General features: G+C 31.9%; 3 protein-coding genes across 7 annotated transcripts; 1 reads left to right on the forward strand and 2 right to left on the reverse strand.

Annotated features, from left to right (window-relative positions):
• Window positions 1-85: 85 nt before the first annotated feature.
• LOC101506234 (protein MICRORCHIDIA 6-like) lies at window positions 86-10,269 on the forward strand. 4 transcript variants are annotated; one of them, XM_004508841.4, is made up of 20 exons: window positions 92-283; window positions 1,010-1,360; window positions 1,623-1,697; window positions 1,807-1,841; window positions 2,224-2,302; window positions 2,512-2,601; window positions 2,677-2,752; window positions 3,676-3,754; window positions 4,276-4,404; window positions 5,844-5,942; window positions 6,038-6,139; window positions 6,224-6,370; window positions 6,867-6,959; window positions 7,593-7,644; window positions 7,750-7,861; window positions 8,076-8,242; window positions 8,323-8,426; window positions 8,910-8,989; window positions 9,264-9,306; window positions 9,952-10,269. In XM_004508841.4, exons 2-20 carry the CDS (start codon window positions 1,018-1,020, stop codon window positions 10,036-10,038), a joined length of 1,992 nt encoding a protein of 663 aa, XP_004508898.1. In that variant the 5' UTR covers window positions 92-283; window positions 1,010-1,017; the 3' UTR covers window positions 10,039-10,269. The 4 variants fall into 4 exon arrangements, with proteins under 4 accessions (XP_027192262.1, XP_004508898.1, XP_027192261.1 ...); XM_027336459.2 differs by lacking the exon at window positions 92-283 and adding an exon at window positions 315-821; XM_027336461.2 differs by lacking the exon at window positions 8,076-8,242 and having other exon boundaries at window positions 86-283.
• A 609-nt stretch (window positions 10,270-10,878) lies between these two features.
• LOC101499307 (uncharacterized) lies at window positions 10,879-14,066 on the reverse strand. Its single transcript, XM_012718157.3, has one exon. It carries the CDS (start codon window positions 13,844-13,846, stop codon window positions 10,898-10,900), a length of 2,949 nt encoding a protein of 982 aa, XP_012573611.1. The 5' UTR covers window positions 13,847-14,066; the 3' UTR covers window positions 10,879-10,897.
• Window positions 14,067-19,727: 5,661 nt separating this feature from the next.
• LOC101499621 (uncharacterized) lies at window positions 19,728-23,820 on the reverse strand. 2 transcript variants are annotated; one of them, XM_004508825.4, is made up of 5 exons: window positions 23,617-23,820; window positions 23,317-23,377; window positions 22,484-22,617; window positions 21,461-21,901; window positions 19,728-20,489 (listed from the first exon to the last, which is right to left on the reverse strand). In XM_004508825.4, exons 2-5 carry the CDS (start codon window positions 23,341-23,343, stop codon window positions 20,075-20,077), a joined length of 1,017 nt encoding a protein of 338 aa, XP_004508882.1. In that variant the 5' UTR covers window positions 23,344-23,377; window positions 23,617-23,820; the 3' UTR covers window positions 19,728-20,074. The 2 variants fall into 2 exon arrangements, with proteins under 2 accessions (XP_004508882.1, XP_004508881.1); XM_004508824.4 differs by having other exon boundaries at window positions 21,461-21,896; window positions 22,452-22,617; window positions 23,617-23,756.
• Between the last annotated feature and the right edge of the window lie 503 nt (window positions 23,821-24,323).

Below are 24,323 nucleotides of genomic sequence, written 5' to 3' on the forward strand. Positions count from 1 at the left end.
TGACATTTGTGACTTGAATAAAATAATTTTTATATAATTATTATTTTATTGTTATATAATAATTTTTATATAATAAGTTTTATAAATAGAGATAGAGAGAGTCATCATTAGAGACAAGTGACGTTCAAATTTCGTGCTCGAAAAAACCAGGCTTGTTGTAACTTGTAGGCGAAGGACCGTACGTAGCTGTGAGAAAGCAGAGAGAACAAATGGAAAGTTGAACTCAAAGCGTTCTTACTTGCTACCTTCACTCATTTCTTCATCCGTTATTCTTCACTCACCGGTACGTCTTTCTTCTGAACTCAATCTTCACATGATTTTGGTATTCCACAAAAATTGCTTTTGTCTGTTGAACTTCCCTACCCTTGCGATCGAACTCAATGTTTGAACTATAAGCTTCTGCATGCAACTTCAATACAATCATTGTTTATTTTTATGTGGTTTTAGTTTCAAACACGCTTCACATTTTTATTTTTAGTTCATTTTGTGGCTTTACATTTTATATATGCTTCACTCTATTGCTGTACTATAAGTCACTTTTTCTTTTCGCTTTGCTTTACGTTCTCTCGGTATTGTTTCTGCTTCTTTCTAGGTTGATACTCATTTCGAAACTTTCTAGAAATTTTTTATTTCCTTTTATTTATTTGGTGTTTAAAAGTCATGAATGTCTTGAGTGGATAATATTGCTGTTGATTTTGAACAAGAACCACCAGTGAACTACAACTATTTCAGAGTGTATGTAGAGAAGGGGGTGAATTTGTCGACGAAATGCCTAAATATTGGTAGTTTGAATTAAACGATTACCACCTGTTGATAGTGTGGTAAGTCTTTTTAATTGTTTGTTTTGTCTTTAAATTTGAGATATGGTTGATTATGATAACAATAAGGGATGCTTTTTGAATTTGAATTTTATGTTACATTATAGCTCTATTTATAGAGTCGAGCAATAAAAAATTGACGATTCTCCCCTACACAATATTTTATATTTTTGCTTTGGTGATACATACAGGTATAGGGATGGAGGCTATAGAAGTTGTGGTCTTATCTAGCGACGATGAAGGGGGAAAGGTTGGCCTTGAAGCCGCTAGTAGTGGAAACCAACATGAGACCAACAAAGGCTTACCAACTATGCATCAGAGATCTCAAAGTCATTCTAGTAGTCAAGTTTCTGAAGAAAATTTAATATCTAATGGTCCAAGTTCATGTCATAGCTATACAGGTGCATCAGAGCTAGGCTTTTTGTCAGTTGATGACACTGGCCTTTCTTGTTCACAACCAATTAATGCAGCACCCCTCTGTAGGAAGTTTTGGAAAGCTGGAAACTATGACAATTGGCTTGGTTCGAAAGTCAGCTCCCAATGTAATTCTATTCAATATAAAGTTTCTCAAATTAATATAGTTAACTACTTCTATGTTCCTTGGTAGTAACCCTACCAATGTTCTGTTAATCAAGGTTATCTTCATACAATGTTGATTACTAACATTTATTTTTCATTTGATTGTCATCAGCATTATAGTTTTCAGATCTCATATGCCATGTGTTAAGATTGTAGCTTGTAGTTCACATGGTGTTTGGCTTTCTGGACTCATAATATATTTATATTTTTTGAAATGGATTGCAGATGCAAAAGATTATCTTCATGTCCATCCCCTGTTCCTTCACTCAAATGCAACTTCGCATAAGTGGGTATTTGGTGGTATGTCTAAAGACTTATTTTAAATTATCTCGTCTGAATGGTTCTTCTATGCTTTACCTTTCTGTTTCTCTTCATGAGTTGGTATTTACCTCTATTTTTCTGTGTGCAGCCGTAGCTGAGTTTCTTGATAATGCAGTTGATGAGGTGATTTTTCATGTGTTTGAGCTATGAACCGAATTCCTTTATATAGATGGAACTGAAATATATGAACTACATAAAACTGTAAGAATCTACTTTTAAGGAAGGGGTTGGGTTTAACTGTTTAAGCAGGCACCACAAAGAGCAATTTTTCCTTTCATAGAAATAAGTGATAAATGATACATTCATTTTGGAGTAGACTTTGATGTCATGTTTATCTTATTCAAATATTTTATTATTTAATTGTTATTGCATATGTTGGTGTTAAATGTTAATGTCTTAACACCTATATTGGTGTGTGCTTTTGCCGTATTTTTTCTGTCATTTAATATTTTGCATTACACTTTCTTATTTGGGATTGCATTATTGGCTTTTCTTCATAGGGTAGATCCAAAATGGGGCTACTTTTGTTATGGTGGATAAAATTTTAAATCCGAAGGATGGAAGTCCAGCATTGTTGATTCAAGGTATATTGCTTATGCTACTCATTAATTTTAAAAGTTTGTAGGTTGTTATTTTAAATTCCTATTTCTGTATCTTGTGTAACATTATTTTCTAAGTTCTTTCTTCTGAGTAAGTACGTACTTACTTATACATAATATTGTTTTTACGCCAAAAGTGTATATTTTGTCTTATACTTTAGTTGTTTGGATTTTGTGCTGACACTGGAAATCAGACAATGGTAATGGAATGGATCCAGAAGCAATGCGATGTTGCATGAGTTTTGGATTTTCAGATAAGAAGTCAAAATATGCAATTGGACAGTGTATGGACTATGAAATTCTTTATTCAAAGTATTTTGTATTTTCTTTATATTTATTTTTTCAATTCGGCCTTGCAGATGGAAATGGTTTCAAGACTGGTAGTATGAGACTGGGTGCAGATGCGATTGTCTTCAGCTGCCACATGAATGATATGTAAGGGTTTGAAAGCAGAACATTCGCTGACTTTATGTTATATTTTGTTTGCACACTGTGTTTATTACTATATTAACATAATGCAGCTTCCTCAATTTGTATATTGACATAGAAATTTTGCCTGAAGCAACTGAAAATGACTACTCTGTTGCAATTTTAAAAACTGTATTCCTTAAATAAAAAAAAACGCCTGTTGAATTGTTTATACACATAACATGTTATTGTTTTATAGTTTTTATAACAAGAAAACAAGAACAATTTAGAGTTGATTTTATTTTCTTATTTTTATTCTTAAATTTCATCACCCAATACCCTCCACCATTTTCCCGCGACTCCCTCCACTGTTTCCACTGCCACCTAGGATTCTCCACCATCACCTAGTTACCTGCCGCTTCCATAACCCAGCAACCTCCATTACTCCTGCACGGCTGGATACCTTCCATTGTTGCTGCCACCATTACCTAACACCTTTTACAGTTGCTGCCCAGTATCGATCATCACCGTGTTGTCCCCCATTATCCTTCACTCTAGCAGTTTTTTCTCTCTCATCTCTAAGTCCGTTTTCAAATTAATAGCATTACTAAATGGATTTTAATTATTTTTGTTTTGAAAAATATTTTTTCAATATTATTTTATAGAATAGTTTTCCAAAATAAAAAAAAATCTAGAGCACAATCAAACAACCAAGTTGAAGGCCACAGCCTAAAAACCATTCCATTGTGTTTATCATTACAACCTAATTGGTTCTTTCTGTCGCTGTCTTTCTATTGTTTGTTATCTTCACCTACTCACATGAAGGAACGGTGAGGAAGTTTTGCAACATATGGAAAATTATGCCAAAAGAACGATAATTTGCTATCTTTTCTCTCTTTTTTGTCCCCAGGTTGCCCTTTTTTCAAAATCTGATTGTGTGTGTTGATCAGGGTATACACTAAAAGCATTGGACTTCTGTCTTATACATACTTGATGCGAGCAAAGCTTGACAGAATTGTAGTGCCCATGGTGAGTAGTATTTCTCATTTTTACTACCTCCAGTTCAATATATTGCATTAATTAAAATACTAATTTTCTTCATTATGCTGATTTTGTTACCAAAAAAATTACATGGCAACTGTATATCTTATAGCCACCTTGAAGTTTGTTTATTGATGATTTAACGCCTTTGAAGTTCAACTGTAAGTGTTTGATTTATGTTTTATTTTACTGATAAAAGTAACATTTCATTTAAAACCAAACTACCTGGGGGTTAAGGTTGATATCAAATAAAACTTCAGGGAACGGATATTTTAAAAAAGAGCTGGTATTTGTATTGAACTCTTTCCTTATCAACAAACAAAGTAGTTAACATGACGTTATGGTGGATGTTGCTGAACCTTATTCCCATCATTTTTCCTGTTATGTTAACTATCATGATGCCGTGAAGCATTGCTTGAACTCTCCCTATGATGATAACCCTTTTATACAAAGAAGATTCTATGCTAGTATTTCCAATCGATGCAACTAGGTGATGATGCTAATTTCAGGTAAGTTATAAGCTTAATACAGCAACGGGATACTTCGAAAAACTAAATCACCAAGAGCATTTTGAGTCTAATCTGTCCTTGCTGCTGCACTGGTCACCATTTATATCAGAAGCAGAACTCATGAAACAAGTCAGTTTCTGAATTTTTCCCATCATTCATGATAATTAGCCCCTTCTTTCAGAACATATTGAATGTTTGTATACTTTGAGTTTTCAGCTTCATTGTTCCAGATACCATAACTTTGTGTATTTTGAGTGTATACATTACTTTGAATGATTGCCAATTTTTTCTGTCTTTTCTTTTTCATTGTCCTAGTTAATACTTAATACATCCTTACAACATTAATATATATTTTACTTTGGTTAGAGACATTCCCCCTTCTTTCTATTCCTCGGAATATTTGTTAGGATTCTTTGAGAGTTGCAATTGATAATTGTAGAATCCCAATTTATTACTCCCTCCATCCCTAAATATAAGTCCCTTTAGAAAAAAATTTGTCCCTTTTTATAATCTTCTTTCAAAATTACTAGATGCATTAATTGTTTGTTTTACAACAGCACCCCTAATTATTTGAAAACTAGAGACAATAATTAATTGAGTAGAAAAGTATAAGTCCCAATAATTGGGGAGACTTTGGAAAATCAATATACATTGCTTACAAATTTAAAAATAAATAACTAGATTACCTATTTTTTTTAATTCTTGTGAATTGGTGAAAACAGGCTTATGTTTAGAGAAGAATGTAGTATTCTGTTTTTTTTTTTTTTTGACAAAATGTATTATTCTGTTATACTTACATGATTGTATATTTTGTTAAGGTTCTAAATGGTAAAAAAGTTAGGCGTGTATAATTTTCTTGCCATTATAGGCTTGAGACAGTGGTTCTGGTCAGATTTTAGAGTTGAAAGCCAGGGGCTCCTTTTTATGGGAAATAATTATTTGCATTGTGTGGATCAGCTTACTGCTTTTTTAAGGTGCTACTCTTTCTATTGCTAATTTAAGATAGACTAGATAGATCCATTGCAACAATTTCTGTTTTATTAGGCCGATTAAGAGTATTGATTTGGATTTATAGATAGTGCATGTAGGTAAAGGCAGAACGGGCTTGTATTGCAAATACTAGAATCTGTTTTCAGGGTTCTGTTAGGTTTACTGGACATTATTATAAAATTAGGATTTTGGGAAGGAAGAACCAATTTGACTTTTGATAGGGTGGAATTTAGTGATGCCTTACAAAGAAATCTGATCTGGGAAGTTGATAAAATCAAAGGAAATATTGTCACACTCACACCTAGTGGTTGATGCATTTATGCGTTACATAACCAAATTAGAAAAAATTTGCTCCTGAAATCTTTGTAAAGTAATTGGTGTACCATATCAAGTTGGTTTATAATGAAAGAGGTTCAGAGTTTAATCTCTGCTACTAACAAAATCCCCCTTCTCCTAACAAATTAACCACTAACATTGATCTTCAAGAAAAGTTGGTTTATAATGTTTGTTGCCATCTAAGTAGACTAAGAAAAGATTATGATGATTGATTCTCTTTAATATTCTTTACTCTTTGGCAGTTTGATGACATTGAATATCATGGCACTAAAATTATTATCTTCAATTTATGGTTCAATGATGATGGGAATTTGGAACTAGACTTTGATACCGATCCTGAGGTTGTACTTTGTGTTATTGGTTTTACTTTATTTGGTTTGCCATCTGTTATAAAATTCGTTACTTATAATTTTTACTTCTGAAAATTTGGATGCAGGATATCCGTATTGCTGGAGATATCCAGAAGATTGGAACAATTTCAGCCTGGAAGACAGTAAATGAGCAACATATTGCTAACCGGATTCATTATTCTTTACGAGTATGCTTGATTTATAAAATTATTCATAAATGCTGCACAAAAGTTTAAATCTTCTTAAACTAATAGCATTCCCATGTTCAATAGGATTACTTGTCCATACTGTACTTGCGGGTGCCAGAAAATTTTAGAATTATATTGCGAGGGCAAGTTGTGAAGCTTCGTAACATTGCAGATGATCTTAAAGATATTCAGTATATCTTGTATAGACCACAAACTGGTGGTTCAGGAGAGGTTCTTATCTAACTGTTGATTTTGTTTTCTATATTCACTGTGAAAATTCATCTTGGCTATGGTATAGATATGAAATCATTTATGAGCCTTTACCTAACAGGCTAACGGTTTAAGAAGAGTTGGTTTTTGACAGGCTAAATAGACACTGTCTGTCATGACCAATTATCTTAAAAGTTTAAGACAATAGGTGTAAGTGCATGAATGGTTTTGTATCTAACAATACAAGCTCTCAAATGCAAGAGCCTTTCGGACTTGTGTGGGTAGTGCACCATTCCACTCTACCTTCTACTGAAATTTTAATTTTTACCTAGAAGAATAGGGGCAGCAAGGATGGAACCACATGGTCTTATGAATTGTTTCATATTTAAATGGATGCATGACTCAATGTTGACATTACTATTTAGTGTTTCAAATATTAAGGACTAAGTAGTTGAATCAAGGAATAAGTGTTAGTTGTAATTTGATTTGGTCTTTTCTTTTTGTATTAACTGTGCAGGCAATAGTTGTGACAACAATTGGATTTCTTAAGGAAGCTCCTGAAGTCAGCATCCACGGCTTCAATGTATATCACAAAAATCGGCTGATACTGGTAATTGTTGCTCAACAGAGAGAAAGTAACCCTAAGTCAAGGAGACTGCTGTAAAAACACCGTGTTCAGAGTTCCAAAGAAAAGAAAGGCCACCAGCACAAATTTATTTCAAAGATAAATTTATTTCAGAGAGACTGCTGTATAAGCTTGAATTCATAAGTCAAGGATAAGCATGTCATTATAAAAATGTGTTTCGGTCTGTAGAAACATGTCATAAAATAGCGTACAAAGCACAATCTCATGAAACTAATATCCTTGTTCTTGTTAAAAGCCTGAAAACTAATGAAAAGAAGTTTGTTACTCCAAATTCTGCGGATTCATATTTAGTTGACAAGGAAAGTGTAAACCGAGTTAGGAAAGCATATCTACATATATATACACACACATTATAATTATATCAATAAAGAAAAAAGGGTGGGATGGTTCACTCTCCTTCTCCTGGGGTGGCAACATCTTATTAAAATGGAAAGTACTTGTTAAATTGCATTTATTGAAGTGTCAGACCTGTAAATAACATTTCAAAACATTTTAATATACTTATTTTCTTTCAATGAAGCATTAGTTTATCATGTGTACGTCTTGATCTCTCTCTCTACCTCTTCATACTATAATTGATAAGTTTTGTATTTTCAGCCATTTTGGCCAGTTGTGAGCTATGCAAACAATATGGGTAGAGGAGTTGTTGGTATGTGAGAAGCAACTGCATATTACTTGACAATATTTAGTTCTATTTGACATCTAAATCTTAGAAATGTACTGGACTTCAAGAAGATGGTTACTCTTGTGTCAGGAATATTGCAAGCCGATCATCTTCAGCCAACTCATAATAAGCAAGACTTTGAGAGAACTTCCCTGTTTCAAAAGCTGGAATTGCGCTTGAAGGAAATGACACAGGAATACTGGTATAGTGTTTATGCTAGTCTTCATGGATTGCAAAAATATTTAGTGGTGCTTGTCAGCTACCTTTTCTTTTGAATTTTCTCTGCTTTTGAACAAGTAGAGTTTGACTATTTCTTTTTTTGTCACTGGATCTGTACATAGACTATTTACACCCCCATTTGATGATTTTTAAGCATTGTTTTTTGACATGCCAAGATCATTGTTATAATTTGGCAGGGGTTGTCATTGTTATGAAATTGGGTATCAGGGAAAGAAGCATAGAGGTCCAGTTGGCCAACTTAGTTCATCAATGGAGAAACCAGTTGTTACAGAAAACCTAGTTGCATTGGACAACTGTTCATCACCTGTACAGATATCTAATGCACTAGGCAAATTCGAGCAAAGTAAATTGCGTGGGAAACTAGTTATTTTTACCAGTAGCTAAACTAATCATATCCAACTAATGTTTCTCATTGTCATTCAGCATTTCGTATAAAGAGGAAGACACATGGAATAGATCATCACGAGATGAAAAGGCAAGCAGTGGAAAAGAATTTAACAGATCTTCGTTGCAATCGGAATGTACAGGTGTTTAACAGTTTATTAGTTTTTCTGCATGTAATTTTTAAGATCTTGTTTTTCCTCCAGCTGCAGTCCACACTTTAGATGTTCAAATCTGAGTGAGAGTCCTTCATCGGTATATTGAAACTGAGCATAGTTTGTTTCCCTTCATGTAGACTATCGTGAGGCATAATATAATTTTCCCCCAATGTCTTCCAAATTATTCTCATTTATATAACTCAAACAGCAATAATTGTTTTTAACAATATCATTTTCATTATTTATTACTGATATCTATTAATAGCTTATCCAATTTTTTCGTGATTGATTACATGTTACTGTCATTACTGAGCATAGAGAAAACTATTAATTTTTTTATTGCTTGAAGTAATCTAGAATAACTACTAATTTAACAATTCTTTTGATATGCTTGATTTGGCCCCTGTATTCTGTCAATGTATATCTTTGAAAAGTATTTTATTGCCAACTTCATCATTGCTTTTTTTGTAGAACGCCGCATCTCCTGCAGACCACATGATAGACCAAGAAATTGTAAACTTAATGGAAAGGAACAAGAAACTCATTGCTGAGTGAGTATATTTGTAATTCCATCGTCACTACTGATACTTGGTTTCATAGAATGCTGTTGTACAACTACTTGGGTCGTTTTCGGTTTCAGTTTCAGTCAACTATGGCTTCTAAACCCTAGCTTAAAGCTACATGACATGTTTATAATTCTCCTTTTCTCGTTTGGACTTTGGCAACATTTATTCATTTAATGGTCTTTGTTGCTTAATTATCACATGGAAACTCTAACTCACTATGAAGCAAATATCTTATTTATCCTCTCTGTTTTTCTTACAGATGTTTTGCAATAGAAAAGGCGGAGAAGGAACTTAATCATAAGGTAATTGTTATACAGAGAAACACTGGTTACTTTATTACCTTGATATATAGTCCAGTTGCCTAGATTGCAGTTGTAATTGCGGCAACACTTTTTCCAATATTGATGAACTGATAAGTAACACAAAGATTGCTCCTTCAACCTAAATTGGAAAGAATTGGAATGAGTGCTGCCAATTTTCCAAACAAGAGTTTGGGGCCAGCATACTTTTTGGTGTTAAATTGTATTTAGAGAATTAAGGGGGCTGGAGTGTTGCAAATTTGAAAACTTCCTTTCTATTTTCCTACTTTTATAAAAAGAGTAAAAAGCTTCGAAATGCCAACCTAAGGATGTTTCTACATTCGGAAGCTCTCGGAGTTTTTTACACTACCATATCATGTGAGAGGCAATACAGAGATACCCAAGTTCCCACTACACAAGGTCCCACATTTTTGTGTACTGCACAACATATTGTGTTTATGTTTCTCCGCATGATCCTGATATATAGAAAGTCACATGACTCGTGAGCGGATCAAAATCTGGTTTAAATTTGTGTCCTCATAGATGCATTTGTTAGAAACGGCTGAATATTTTAGATCATCTGCAAAATATGTATAGAATGAAATATACTGTTTGGAATTTTAACTTACTAAAGATATGATTGTGCAGGTGACACAGCTTAGAAGTATAATTGAAGTAGCTAAGCTAGAGTACAATAGACTTTTGGCAGAAGCACTAGACTTAAACGTGATTTAGCTGTAGCTCTTGCTTGAAATGATGCTGTTTGGACATAGTTTCGTCCAGTCCTTGCTTACCATTTTTGCCCTCTTAAAGGTTTTTGGGTCTTTTGTAAGTAGATAGATGGAAGTGGGCCAAAGCTAAGGTCGTCCTTTTGTATATGTACAAAATAGCACTCTAGACTTCACTCTCTAACTGAGAAATTAAGCTTAGTATTACTAGATTTGGCGTTATGCTTTTGTTTTCTGACTTGTGTTTTTCCATTTGCTCCATATTGTATGTGTTGAAAAGTTAGCCTAAACTAGCGTAAAATGTAAACTATTATATGATAAGACATTCCTAAGTACTTGCATGTCTTTGAGGAATTGTCTATTTTAAATAGTATATTATGAAAAGTGGTAGGCACTTTAAACATCACAACTTTTATTTAATGAGAAAAGGGAAAATAAATCAACAAGAATTGTTGTTCCGAGGGGAAGAGGCAAAAGTGTCTAAGGTTTCATCTTTGGTTCTTGTGAAAAGAACAAATTCAATTAAAAAAATGTTCTCATTGCGCTCTATAGTACATAGAGGGATTAGTTTGCCCGTTGGAGATACTTGATTTACCAAAATAGACTCCAACTTGATTTACCAAAATAGAGAACTAGACATGTTTTCTTAAAGAGAGATTTCCTTTTGTTAGATAATTAAGATAAATATGAGTGGTTTTATTAAACTATTGTTATAGCCTCTTTAATTTTTTGACAAACATATATATAGCCTCTCAACACATGAATTGATAAGTATTTATATTAATTGAAGTCAGCATCAGATAATGTGTCAGCACTGTAATTGTTCCTCAAAACTAAGAACACAAACTTAAGAAAAAAAAATATTTTTATATATTTGTACTTTTTTCCATGGCTTCCATTTTAAGATTAAAGAAGCAAGTTGTTGTTACTGAATTATTATTATTCTTATCAGGTGAAGGAATGAATCCAAAAGAATTCATATTCCAATACTCTCCATTCCTTGTCTTCTGATCAGGACATACCCATCTACTCTCCTCTTTCTTCATAGCAACAGCACCTCCATCTGCATTTGATATAGCAACTTTTCTCCAGTTGCACCATATTCTTAGCATTATATACAACATAACTAAACATATCACAGTTGAAGTAAACACAATGGCCACAATGATAGCTGCTACTTGTGTGTTTGATAACTGCATTTTCCCATGTGATGTTATTCCTGAGCAAGATAATAACGGTGCGCCACATAACCGGTTATTGTTCAAGAAAGAGCTTCTTGGAAACCCTGAAAAGGTTGAAGGAATCTGTCCTTCAAGATAGTTATTTGAGAGATTCAACACATGAAGGCTTGTAAGTTTACCAAGTGAAGAAGGAACTTTTCCTTGAAGTTGATTGAAAGATAGGTTAAGTCTTTCTAGCTTCATTAAGTTTCCTAAAGATGATGGTATCTCACCAATGAAGAGATTTTTGCTCAAATCCAATATAACTTGTAACTCATCAAGTTCTCCTAGCTCAACTGGTATAGTACCTGACAAGAAATTCTGTGAGAGCCTTAGCTCATAAAGCTTCTTGCATTTATGAACTGTTGAAGGAATGAGGCCAGAGAGACTATTGCTTTGGATGTTGAAGACATTAAGAGAAGAGAGGTTTCCAATCTCTTGAGGAATGTCACCTGACAGATTGTTATGATGGAGACAAAGCTTAAGTAAATTTGAGCAGTTTCCAATTTCAGCAGGTACCTTATCAGTGAAGTTATTGTATGACAGGTCTAGTTCACCAAGTTCTTGGAAGCTTCCTAACCACTTCGGTATTTTGCCACTTAATCTGTTATTACTCAGAAGGATGTGTTGTATTTTCTGTGAGTTTGAGAGTTGAGGTGGCAATTCTCCTGTTAAATTGTTATATGATAAATCAAAAAAGTTAAGCTCAGTAAGATGGCCAAATTCAGAAGGAATGGTTCCTGTGATATTGTTGTATGCGAGCCGGAGACGACGAAGGTTTCTTGAATTGGCTAGACTAGAAGGGATAGGACCTGAGAAACTGTTGTTAGTCAAGTCAAGAAGAGTAAGAGAATTTGAAGCAGTGAGAGGAAAGAAACTTCCACTGAACTTGTTGTGTGAAAAATTTATGATTTTGAGGCTTTTGAGAGAAGAAAGTGAATGAGGGAGAGGTCCTTCAAATGAGTTATTGTAAAGGGTAATCTTATTTAGTTCTGAAAGGTAACTGAATGTAGGTGGAATTGAACCTGAAAGTTTGTTATCTGCTAAGGCCAATATTTGAAGACTTTTGCAGTATCCTAAGCTTGGAGGGATTGAACCTGATAACTCATTTTGCCTCAAATGAAGAAGAATCAAGTTCTTCAGCTTCCCTATAGTCTCTGGAATGGAACCTGTAAAATGATTTCCAAAGAAATCAATTTCTCTTAAGCTTGTGCAGTTTGTTAGCTCTCTTGGTATGATTCCATACATTTGGTTGTCATAAAGGTAAATAGTGTTCAATCTTTGCAACCTTCCAATCTCTATAGGAATTTCACCTGTGAAAAAGTTACCAAATAAGAAAAGACCTTCCAAACTAGTAATATTTCCAATTTCATGAGGTAATGATCCAACAAAGGTGTTGTTGTTGAGTACAAGATCTGTGAGGTTCTGCAATTTGTCTATGCTAGATGGAATTTCACCTTCAAAGCTATTTCCAGAAAGGTCCAACTGTTGTATTGATGGACAGTTGAGTAACTCCAAAGGAAATTTTCCAGATAGAATATTTCTAGCCAAGAAAAGTTGAGAAAGCTTTGAACCTTTGAAACAGAAACTTCTTGGAATACTACCTGTGAAAACATTATCAGACAAAACAAGAGTTTCAAGACTCTTGAGTTTGGTATTAAGAAACGGTATTATTCCAGAGAAGTTATTTCTAGACAAGTCTAGCTTCTGCAGCTGGATTAAACTATTAAGCTCAAATGGAATTTCACCATATAGTTTGTTTCCAAGCAAATTCACGTATGTCAAGTTAGAAAGATGACTCAAAGATATAGGAATTGTTCCAGATAAACTATTATTGGCCAAGTTAAGAATTTTCAATGACTTAAGAGACCCTATAGAAAAGGGTATGTTTCCTTCAAGCATGTTATTTGATGCTGCAAAGTTTTGTAGCTTTTCACATTTTTTTATCTCTTCAGGTATAGGCCCTCTAAGACTATTCATTTGTAAATCAAGTGAAGTTAGATTTTTCAATTCACCAATCCCAATTGGTATGGTTCCATTTAAGTTGCAATAGCCTAATCCTAAAATTTTCAACTCACTCAATTTGATGATGCTATGTGGAATTCCACCTGTCAAAAAGTTGTCACCTATTCTAAGAACTTGCAACTTGTTCAAATTACCAATCTCTTCAGGAATGTTACCATAGAGATAATTTGAGTATAGTTGAAGTGTTGTTAGATTTTGAAGCTTTCCTAGCTCTGAAGGAATGGAACCATTAAGAGAATTTGATGACAAATCAAGTGTTTGAAGAGAAATTAGGTGACTAAACTCAACTGAAATGGAACCTGATATTCCTGAACTAGAAAGATTAAGGCCTATAACATGTTTATGATCAACTGAACATGTTATTCCATTCCAGTTGCATACATGTGTTGTTGGAGACCAGTTTCTCATGGCTCCTAATGGATCAACAAGTTTTGATTTAATCATGAGAAGAAATAAAGGGTCTGTTGCATCGGCATCATCATTAGTACCTAGTGTTGCAATAAAAATAGTATTAAGTATGGATAATAAGAGAAGAAAATGAAACAAACTATAGGAAAATATGTGTTTCATTATGAAATATTTAGACACCAGGTTAAATGATTCAAAAGGTATGCTTTAAAAATACGTAGACCATTTTATTGTATATAAAGAAAATAGAGAACAAGAACACTGAGATGGATCAAGAAATTGAAAGTGAATGAAGAATAGGAAATAAAGGAAGACAATGACATAGGTTCAAGTTCTAAGAGGCTTTAAATAGTTCCAATGAAGCAACCATGCCTAATATATTTTTTAATAAATAAAGTTGACAATGGTACGGATATTATATAATGGAATGTGCGTGTGGTGAATGAAAAAGTTCAACCTATAGTTTATCTTAAAAATATACGCCTTTCAACCTTTTATGTTTTATCAATATATTTGGGGATCTTTTACACTCTTACTTCTTTAGGTAAACAAGTGGAATATTTTTGGACTCTTTAGTAGCTTTTGTGGTAGATAACTATAGGGAAAATTAAGATAAGGTTACATAACATGGTAGGTTGTCTTCAAAAAATCATAGAACAAGAGGAGCTAGGAAAAAAGATATCACTCATGCTTGAGGAAAATGGCGACACAAGTGGGTCACTTTTGTTAACTTTAACTTTTGTTCACACTCCCTCTAGACAAATTCATAGTTATATTCAAATAACCTTTTAGGAGTGGCAATTGATACGAGTGGTCAATAATAGATAAATATTTAAAAGTTGTTTAAAATTTTAAGAATTATCAATAATATTTTTTAAAAATAAAATTTAATGGTCTTTTTAATTGTTACAGTTGAGACAATAAATTTATCGATGTCAATTTGATAAACAAAAGAAAATGAATGTATTCTTCAAAATTCAACACATCAAACCAATATCAATTTGATCATTATCTCGATAGTAAAAATATAAAAAATCGTTAATTTAAACTTTTGAAAAGTACCATAAGATATCATCATTAAAGTTCACATGAATTTTAAAGTGGTCATTATACAATAAAAAGTGCCTTTAGGAGTCATTAAGATTACCAAAACAAAAATGTTTAAGTGTGATTTGATTTTACAAGAGTACGTGTCATTCTAACTTGAAATTTTGTCAACTAAATTGGTAGAAACACATTATAGGAATTTCCAACATTAGGATCTTTCAAAAATATTTGATTCTTATTCTTTTAAAGTGCATAAGTCAGTTTTTACAATATTAAAAGAGTATAATCAATTAATAATTAACAAATTAAAAATATATATCATAAATACATTATATAAAATCATGTCAAATAATAATTGATTTTCTGACTTTATAATAAACTCAAGATATTTAATAGATACGTGCACGGCGCACAAGCCGGTATATCACTGTCCGCTTGCTTTGATAAATATGTTACCTCAAAGAAAAATCAAGAGCCGTTAGATTTCAAGCATGCATGATGATATATGAGAAAGTGGGAGTGTGTTTTCATAATGATAGTTTGGAAAATTGAATGAGCACAAAACTTCCACACGTTTAGTTTTTACATTTGCCCTTCAATTTTTATTTTTATTTTTTTATGAAGAACAGGACAATGTTAGGTGTCCCCCTTGTCATCTTCCATATGTGAAGCATCACCATATATATAATTTTACTATCAAACTAATTAGAGGATTAAGTTAAGACAATTGTTTTTCTCAACCAAAGCAACCTACTTAGCTTGTTGGATATTAAATATGAGAAGAAAACATAGAAGAGAAAACAACCACATTAGTTTTGGTCAATTCCCCTCAAGAATGTTGAAGTCAAAACCATGTGAGGTTTAGTGTAGTATTTATTATACACATTCAAATATGTTGCATCACCCTAATCAATCAAGTTTAATAAATAGTTTATTATTGAGATTCTTGATATGAATAGAAGCCAAAATGCATAAAGACAAAGTGACTCATATATATCTTATCTACTAATTAGCTTTATATCCTTGCTCATCGGTTCCCCAAGATTCAAGCATAAGCAACCTACTTGGGACAATGTGTGAATGTCCACTCATGACACTACAAACTGCTCCCATTAGAGGTAGATCTCCTCGGATCAAAGAAGTGTCATTCTCAATTTTTTTTTTATTTTACGAAAATGATTAATTATATTAATTTAGATGAATTTAATTTATAAAATTATATTGATTTCAATGGTTTAAATGAATTTAATTTATAAAAATTCACTTTTGAGTTTTTTATTTTAAATTTTGAAAGTCAATTTTGAAACTAAAATTTGTTCAATTAAAATAGCGTTGAATTGGTTATTTTTCATAATTTCAAAACAGTTTTTTTTTTCATCTAAAACTCAAAATAAAATTAAAATAAGTTTTATAATTCTTAAAAAAAAATTAATATGTAATCAATTAGTGGACACCAACATAATTCTAACAACCACCATCTCCGACTACTGTCGACTATCATCTTCATCACTATTTGACAGAGCATCATCTTTTTTAATTGTGGCAACCGCCATCAACGACGACTAATCAATGCTACAATAACTACTATTTTTTTAAAATTATTATAAAAAAATTATAATTTTAAAATATTTGAATTATATAAAAATAATTAAAATTTTAAACTTTTTTTTTTGTTTTTAACTATTATTGTGTTACAATATTTTTTATATTTGGTAAATTTATAATGAGATAAGATAAAGAGGATACTTTAATTAAAAGAAATTGAAAATCAAAGTTAAAATTGAAACTGATATTGGAATTGAAACTACTTAATGTCTTATTGGTAATATAAAGAGATAAATAATTTAAGATAAATAAATATTTCAAATAAAACACTTATGAGGGTGTATAAAATAAATTGTCATAATTTAGTAAAAAAAAAAAATGCCAACGAATTTGAAAACTTAATAATAATCTTATAAAAACGGGAAAAATATATCACCCTTGGTGAAGGCAAAATAAAATCGTTATAGGCAGAGAGGTAGCTAGAACTAGAAGGGCCTTGATTCAATAATGGCCTTGCAACAAGGAATTTATCGGTTTCAGTTGCGTAAAAGTATCCAAATCCAAACCTAATCAGCATTTTCTATTTCTTTTGAAGGCTACCTAATCTGAGTTGAAGTATACTTTCCACATGAATTAAAAGGAATAATGTCACAACACTATTAACTACCCCGGAATATAAAATGGGCAAAGATTGAGATGTAAATTTTTATACCTTTATTATTACAAGAGATGCAGCCAAGGGAGAAGGTACATTATTGAGACACCACATTATATTATAAAGAATTTAAATAACATCAGGAAACAAGATTCAACGGTGGATCGTTGAAAATCAAATTTAAAATAATCTCGAAGTTATATTTCATAAAATAATCTCGAAGTTACAACTTTTGGGACAAGGATGTGAAAAGAATTGGGTTAGTGTTATTATTCTTATTCATGTTTTGCTACATCATAAATGTCCTCTTTATAAGTTTACCTAATTTTTAGAAAATCTATTAATGTTAATAAAGACCGCAAATATATTATATTTTTTTGGATTTTTATGCTATAGATATGAAGTTTTCACCGCCCTAAATACTAATTATTTAATTCCAGTTAGTAAGATAAATGTTGAATTAAAAAATCAATTATAGAAGTTAGAAAATAGTATCCTAATCAATTTCAATTATGAAGTTTGTTGATATTTCTGATATAGTTGATGATATTACACATATAATTATACTCAATTCAATGGAATTGTTGGATCTTATGGGAGATCTTCTATAATTTCGCACAAAAGTAGTTATTTTTTGGTTTCGTCTAATCATTAATCTTATTATTTTTCGATAGAAACAACACTTATAAAATTCTATTGAAACCAAAAAATATAGACCTCTTTGCTACTGACACTGGAATAAATAAAGCTTTTTGAAAAAATCCGCTAATGGAGGAAGACCTCCTAAGGATAAGAGACATAGGGCCAAAGAGAAAGCCAAAAAAGGATCTTTCGTATATAATCTTATATAATCTTGAATGTTATTGATTCTAGTACGTAGACTAAATGACACAATGAAAGCAAAAGTTCCTAGATTCATGGCGATATAGAAGAACATATAAGTTATCATGCTTGCATATCCACCATTTGAAGTATAGCTATTATTTCTAGAATAAGATGTCATTCGTTCGATGAGAAATAAAAATAAATATAAAAATGCGAGTAGCTGAAGCTAAAGCAACTACTTTCGAAGTAACATTCGATTTTGACTTTTCAAAAAGAGTATCATTAGTTGTGAATGATCAATTTTTTTATAAGTTTTATAATTGTTCCTACAAAACTAGACTCGAAAAGCTTGAGAAAGAAAATATAACCATCTTAAGTTGATCCTTTTTTTGACGAATGCTCCTTTATTATACTTGTAGTCTTTGAAGGATGAGAACCAACTACGTAGCATCTACACCGAGAATTCAAGTATTGAATGTGTCATTATTCTAATCCTTTGTAGGAACCCTAATAATGAACTTGCAAAATGAATTTGTTTATCATAAAAAGATTCATTGTTCCTGACTCTACTTTAGAGTAATTTATTTCCGTTAGGAAACTTGTGGGACACACATGATGAATTCTCACTTCTCAATTGAATTTTCTCTATATACAAGAGCCAATAATCGAACTTTAACCATTTGCTTAAGACCTCAGTCCCTTATATTATATTTTAATTTTTTATTTTATGTTTCTACGTACCACTATTTTTATGAAAAGATAAAATCAACACTATTTTTTTCCATTCTAGAGAACAAATGTGAAACTCACTTATTAATTGTCGAAAAGAAGTGTATTACTTATCTAAATCTACACCATACAACATATCAAATATCTCTATAACCATTTACTGATGGGAGTTGTACTTGTGAGTCAATACACAATTTTTTATATAACAAGTCAATGTAATAAGTCAATTATACATTTGAACATCTATATTTGCACTTAATTTTTTTAGAGTGCAATGGTTATACACCAATAGTGTAGAGTAATTTTACACTGTTGTCTAACATGAACAAGTCATTTTATCATATATGTATATATTGTAACCGCTTTTAAAAACAAATTCATTATTCAATTTTTATTAGACGTCATTATAGAAACAGGGTTGATAAATAAAATGGTAATTCATAACAAGAGCACTAATTGCCTCAGCATTTAATTTGTTTCAATTGTGATCTCATTTTATTCTTTAATAAATAATAATGTGTTTGATTATATTAGATTTCACGTTATATATATTATTAGAACTGAAATTTTGACATCATTCGACTTGAAATTTTCTATCTTTGAATGTTTTATTTTTGATGACTTAAATCTATCTTATTTTTAATCAATTATTATCTCTATTCTAAACAATTTTAATCAATAATTTTAATTCTAAAATACACAAATCACCCATCATCAGAGATATAGAATTTATTTTCGGAACTCACTACACGTTGAAGTCTATTTAGATCGCAAGAACCAAAAAAGCTAGATAAGTGTTAGGAAGACAATTATGCACTAACTTCATCCGTCCTAATCCTCTTTTATTTGTTATATTTTACTTTTATTTTCTGCTAACGAAACACTAGGTGTTCTATTTTTATTGATTTGTCAAACTTTCAACTCCTAATTTGACAGAATATATGAAGGGAACAGTGTTAAATTAACCAATCAATTTCATTCATTTTTTGTTGTTGTGAATTTACTCTTCGTAATATTAATCATTTAATAATAATAAAATGATGAAAAAGTATAAATGAGGAACAAAATTGAGCTGCCTAGTGTCCTCCTTTAAGATTTCAGATCATTCTGCAGGCTGAGATATAGAAGCACCACGACATAATGTTCCCTAAGAAGTCATCTTTAGAACAACCCAGTGGTTAACAACGCATTCTCTACCATCGATGCCACATAATACAAATCATGTCTTACGTAAGAAAAGAGTGGTGGGGAAGGAGCTGGGTTGAATAGAACGGGTGCCAACTTCCAATTATTACATATACACATATATAGAATAAAAATGAAATCAATCTAATACAAAACCTCGATGTAGTTGCAGCCTAATCTAAGACCAAAAAATATTTTCAATATAACAGGACTGGGGAACTTCCTAGTTCCTATACTGTGAGTTGGGACCATTAACTGGTTCAAGACCCCAACATAAAATGTGATTGGCCACTGGCCAGCCCTCATCAGAAAACATAATCAACTTCAAGGAACTCCCCCTTCCTCCAATTTTTACTATTTTAACCCTCTCCAGAAGACTACCACCCTCAAAATTATTTTCAATTTTATATGAGATTGGAACTCTTTAAAAATCTGATAGTCCTACAATAATAGGGCCATATTGATTCCACAAAATCAAGATACCTCTCTCCTATCCATTCTGCCAACACTTTCAACATTTTTCTTGTCAGCTGTTTATAATCTGCATTTTTTATGCTCAATATAGGCTGCAAAATATGAGCTTTTATATCTTCTTTGAGCTTACCATCATAAACATAGCTGTAGGCCAAATTGCAGTATGAGGGTAAACTCTTAATTACTTTCACAGTCTGCTTGAAGCTGTAGACATAAAGTGCACACAACACCCGCACCATCATGATGTAGAGAGCCACAATTAATGGCCCCATAACCCATAATGGAGTTAACTCCTTGGACACTTCAGCGCCATAAATTGCATTAACAGCCAGGAAGAAAGGAGCACTGCATATAAATATGGAATTAGAAGATGCGAAAAACATAAAGTATTCGTGCCCAATGTATGCAGTTGACATTACTTAAAAACAAAACAAGCTAAAGAGAACTTCAAAAAGTAGTTGCAATGATAAAGATAGGTTTTAAAGACTCTAAATGTGCTGAAAAAGCCACTATTTATAGGCCAGAATTCCTTTAAGCATGAAAAATAAAATCTTTAATTTGCTTTAAAAAAAAATCAATTCCATGTAAAAAGGCATGCATTAACTGGATATTAAAAATGATTTAATCCGTATACAATGTTCGAGTATAGATTTTTTACAATGCTGCTCAATCATAAACATCATATTATTAAAAACATTTGACTTAAATCATAACTGCATATAAAATTATACACATGATTGGTTGTGATTTGACAGTTTATAAAAATTAAACTCTATTAAAAATGACAGTTACCTAAAACGACCAATCTATTGGTATACTATATATATGTTAATCCACTCTTCCTTTTATTTTTATTTTCTCAGTAAATTCTGATAACCTAAATTTTGCTTCAACAGAGAAATACAAGTTGACATATCATGAAATTAAATATGTGACTAGCAGACGGCAAATTAACTCAAAGACCTCAATAACAACATAACATAATATGCATATGCTATAAGAATGAACACACATCCCCTGTCCACTCTTCCTTTTCTTTTTATTTTCTCGATAAACTCTGATAACCTAAAAATTGCTTCAACAAAGAAATACAAGTTGACAACCGGTGAAATAAAATATGCGACTAGCAGATGGAAAATTAACTCGAACACTTCAATAACATAACATGCATATGCTCATAAAAAAATATGAACATGCTGCAATAAGGAATGAACTCAATCCTCTTCCCCAATTCCCAAGTATAGTGAACATAAGTTATGTAAGGAAAATCAGATACCATAGATAAAATGCAGAAATAAACAAACTGTCATACTCACAATATTAAGAGAGGAATCTTTATTGTTGCATCGAGGGCCTGAAAAGTAGACCATGCAACCTTTAAAGTCCGATATTTTACAGTCTGTTGCATCCCTTGTGAAGTTTCTGGTAAATCCCCTGGAGGCGGTTCTCCCAAAATCTCCTCCACTCCTTGATTTGATGGTGGTGAGCGCAAAATTGTCAGCCATTTTTTGAAAAGTTTGTAAATACCAGATGCTGCTGCAAGGCTTTCATTTGCATCAGAGGCACAAGAGAGTGGAACATTGTGGGGCTTTGGAGATTCTGACTTAACTTCCCATTTCTGCTCTACTCTAACTGAGGTTTTGCAGACCTTCAATTCATTAGCTCTGGTTGCAGAAACATCATTTTGGTCACTGCCTTTGAAGCCTGTAATTGTCAAAGGTTTAAGCTTGGATCCACAAATGTGAGGAGGCCCTACACTGGAAACAAGAAATCCTTTATATGACGCAGAAATAAGGGATCGTCTGCCTTCACATGTAAGTTCTTTGTGTAAAAAATGCTTACGACATAAAATTGAAAATTATAACGGAAATCCAAAAGCATTGGCAGCAAAATTAATATCAGTGATTTTGTATAACAACATATATAAAAAAGATTATATAAAAAAATATATATATATATAAGCACTCCAATAGACCATTGATGAAAGGAATATGTGCATACAAAACTTTGTTTCCCTATATAGTTTTGTTGCATAAATGAACTTTTAATTCTACAACAAAAACTTTTTATGATGGGAAATCTACTACTTCAAAGAAATATAAATATAACTAACTAATCAAGACTTGTAAATTTTGTAGTTTTTATTTCAAGGAAGCTCTATAGAGTTGCACTTCAATTTAATTATACCAAATCTTATCATAGATCCATCTAACATATTGCAAGGCCCTTCTATCATTACATTATCTTGTTCTAAAGTCTAAACATAAGCTACAGAAACTAGTGACCAGAGCCCTAAAAATAACAGACCGTATATAATTCCCACACCACAATATTTCCACCTTAAACAAATAGTCTGCTTTAACACGCGATGCCAATCAGCTCTTCCAATCAAGTGAGGTTTTGTTAAACACTGCTTCAACTTCATCCTTTTGCTCCATGGTGAATTCCTCGATGAAAATGAGACATGAAATCCCTACAGAAAAGAAAGCAAAGCACCCATAATCCATAAAGTTCATAATTTAAATTCCCTGCACATATCCAAATTTGCAATACAGAACATCTACTAAAAATCAACAATGATCTTTTTAAACTTAATATCAAGGTGGGCTTTGTGAGAGGGAATTATATAGCTTCGACTCAAACAAAATCATCTTCAGAATATTAGCTAATAACTATTGACTATTCAGGTGTTCCAAGTACTCAATTTCACATGTCACCAAGAAGCATTACGGGGACTCAACGGAAATATCATACTCAAATAGCAACGAAACTAAAGTTTGAGAGCACCATACTGCAATGGAAATTTATCTCGACAATTTAGTGGGTGGGTAATATTAGTGTTGTTAAATAATAAATAGCTGCTATAGCGGCACTATAGTACAATAGCATAGTAGAATTTGAACAAATCATCATTTTTATGTGAAATGTTATTTATTTAGTATAAAATATTGTCAAATAGAGTTTTTAAGGACGCTATAATATTGTTGTGTAGCGGAATTTGAATGCTATCGTCGATTCACAACAGTAGGTAATAATGCAAATAATTGAATGATAAACAACTCCCGTTAACACTGATTGCTTCTGCTAAGCCTAATTTATTCATAGTATGCTAAAACTTGACGGCAATGATAATATAAAAATCATATAGTAAATACAATCCAATATAAATTACCTGTGGTTGATGGGAAACTAAAACCATCTTATATCTTTAGCCACCAAACTCGATATAAGACCTATTCAACAAGCACCAAAATATCAAGGTTAGAGAGATAAATAACCATAAAAACGAAAACAAGAAGTAACTTAGAAGCTAATCAATGTCACAAAATTGAAAGTAAATAGGCGTAACATGTGCAATTGCGAAGAGTTTAAATTTAAAAGGAAACGCGAGAAAAGGAATGACAAAAGAAGATTTAGAGTTAAAACGAATGAGAGAGAAGAAGGAGCACATTGATCTCGAAGAATAACGTACCGTATTGGAACACCGCTTCCTTCCAATTTCGCGAGTAGGGTTGGATATTGAAAATTATGGATGAAAATAACGCATTTATGATCTTTATACTATTTGAAGTAGATATGTGAACAAATAAAAGGGCAAATGGAATTCTGCAAACTCTCGCCTCAACCAACCCAGCGACCGACGAAAGAACAAGACATTGGATATGGTTATCTTCTCGTATTCTCTACTTTAATTAAATCCTTAAATAATAAATCCATAAATTTAAATGTAATTACTCTCTTACCCTATTACTATAATAAGTTATAAGACTTGTAAGATGATAGTGTAAATGTGTAATTAATTTATATTATTAAATTATTTTTTTGTGTATAGATGTTTTTAATTTTGATGTATTAATTAAAGATATATTTGAAAAATAATAATAATGTATTTAGAAATTGATAAAAGTTTTATATTTAATAAATAAATATGTCAAAAGAATTTTATAATTATAATTAAAGAAGAAGATAATATTAATATAAAATTTTCATTAAAAATATTAACGTATAACTATACACATACGTTTTCCATTTTAATTAATTAATTTAGCTTGTAGGGGAGGAATGAAGTTTGATTCCAAAGAACATATAAGGGCAAAAAGATTTAAATTGCAACCTACACACTAGAGCGGAAATCAATCTCTTAGTAAGTCTAAATGATGAAATAAAGATTGGTTCAGT

The sequence above is a fragment of the Cicer arietinum genome, chromosome 7 (genome assembly GCF_000331145.2).
Source record: "Cicer arietinum cultivar CDC Frontier isolate Library 1 chromosome 7, Cicar.CDCFrontier_v2.0, whole genome shotgun sequence".
NCBI lineage: Eukaryota > Viridiplantae > Streptophyta > Magnoliopsida > Fabales > Fabaceae > Cicer > Cicer arietinum.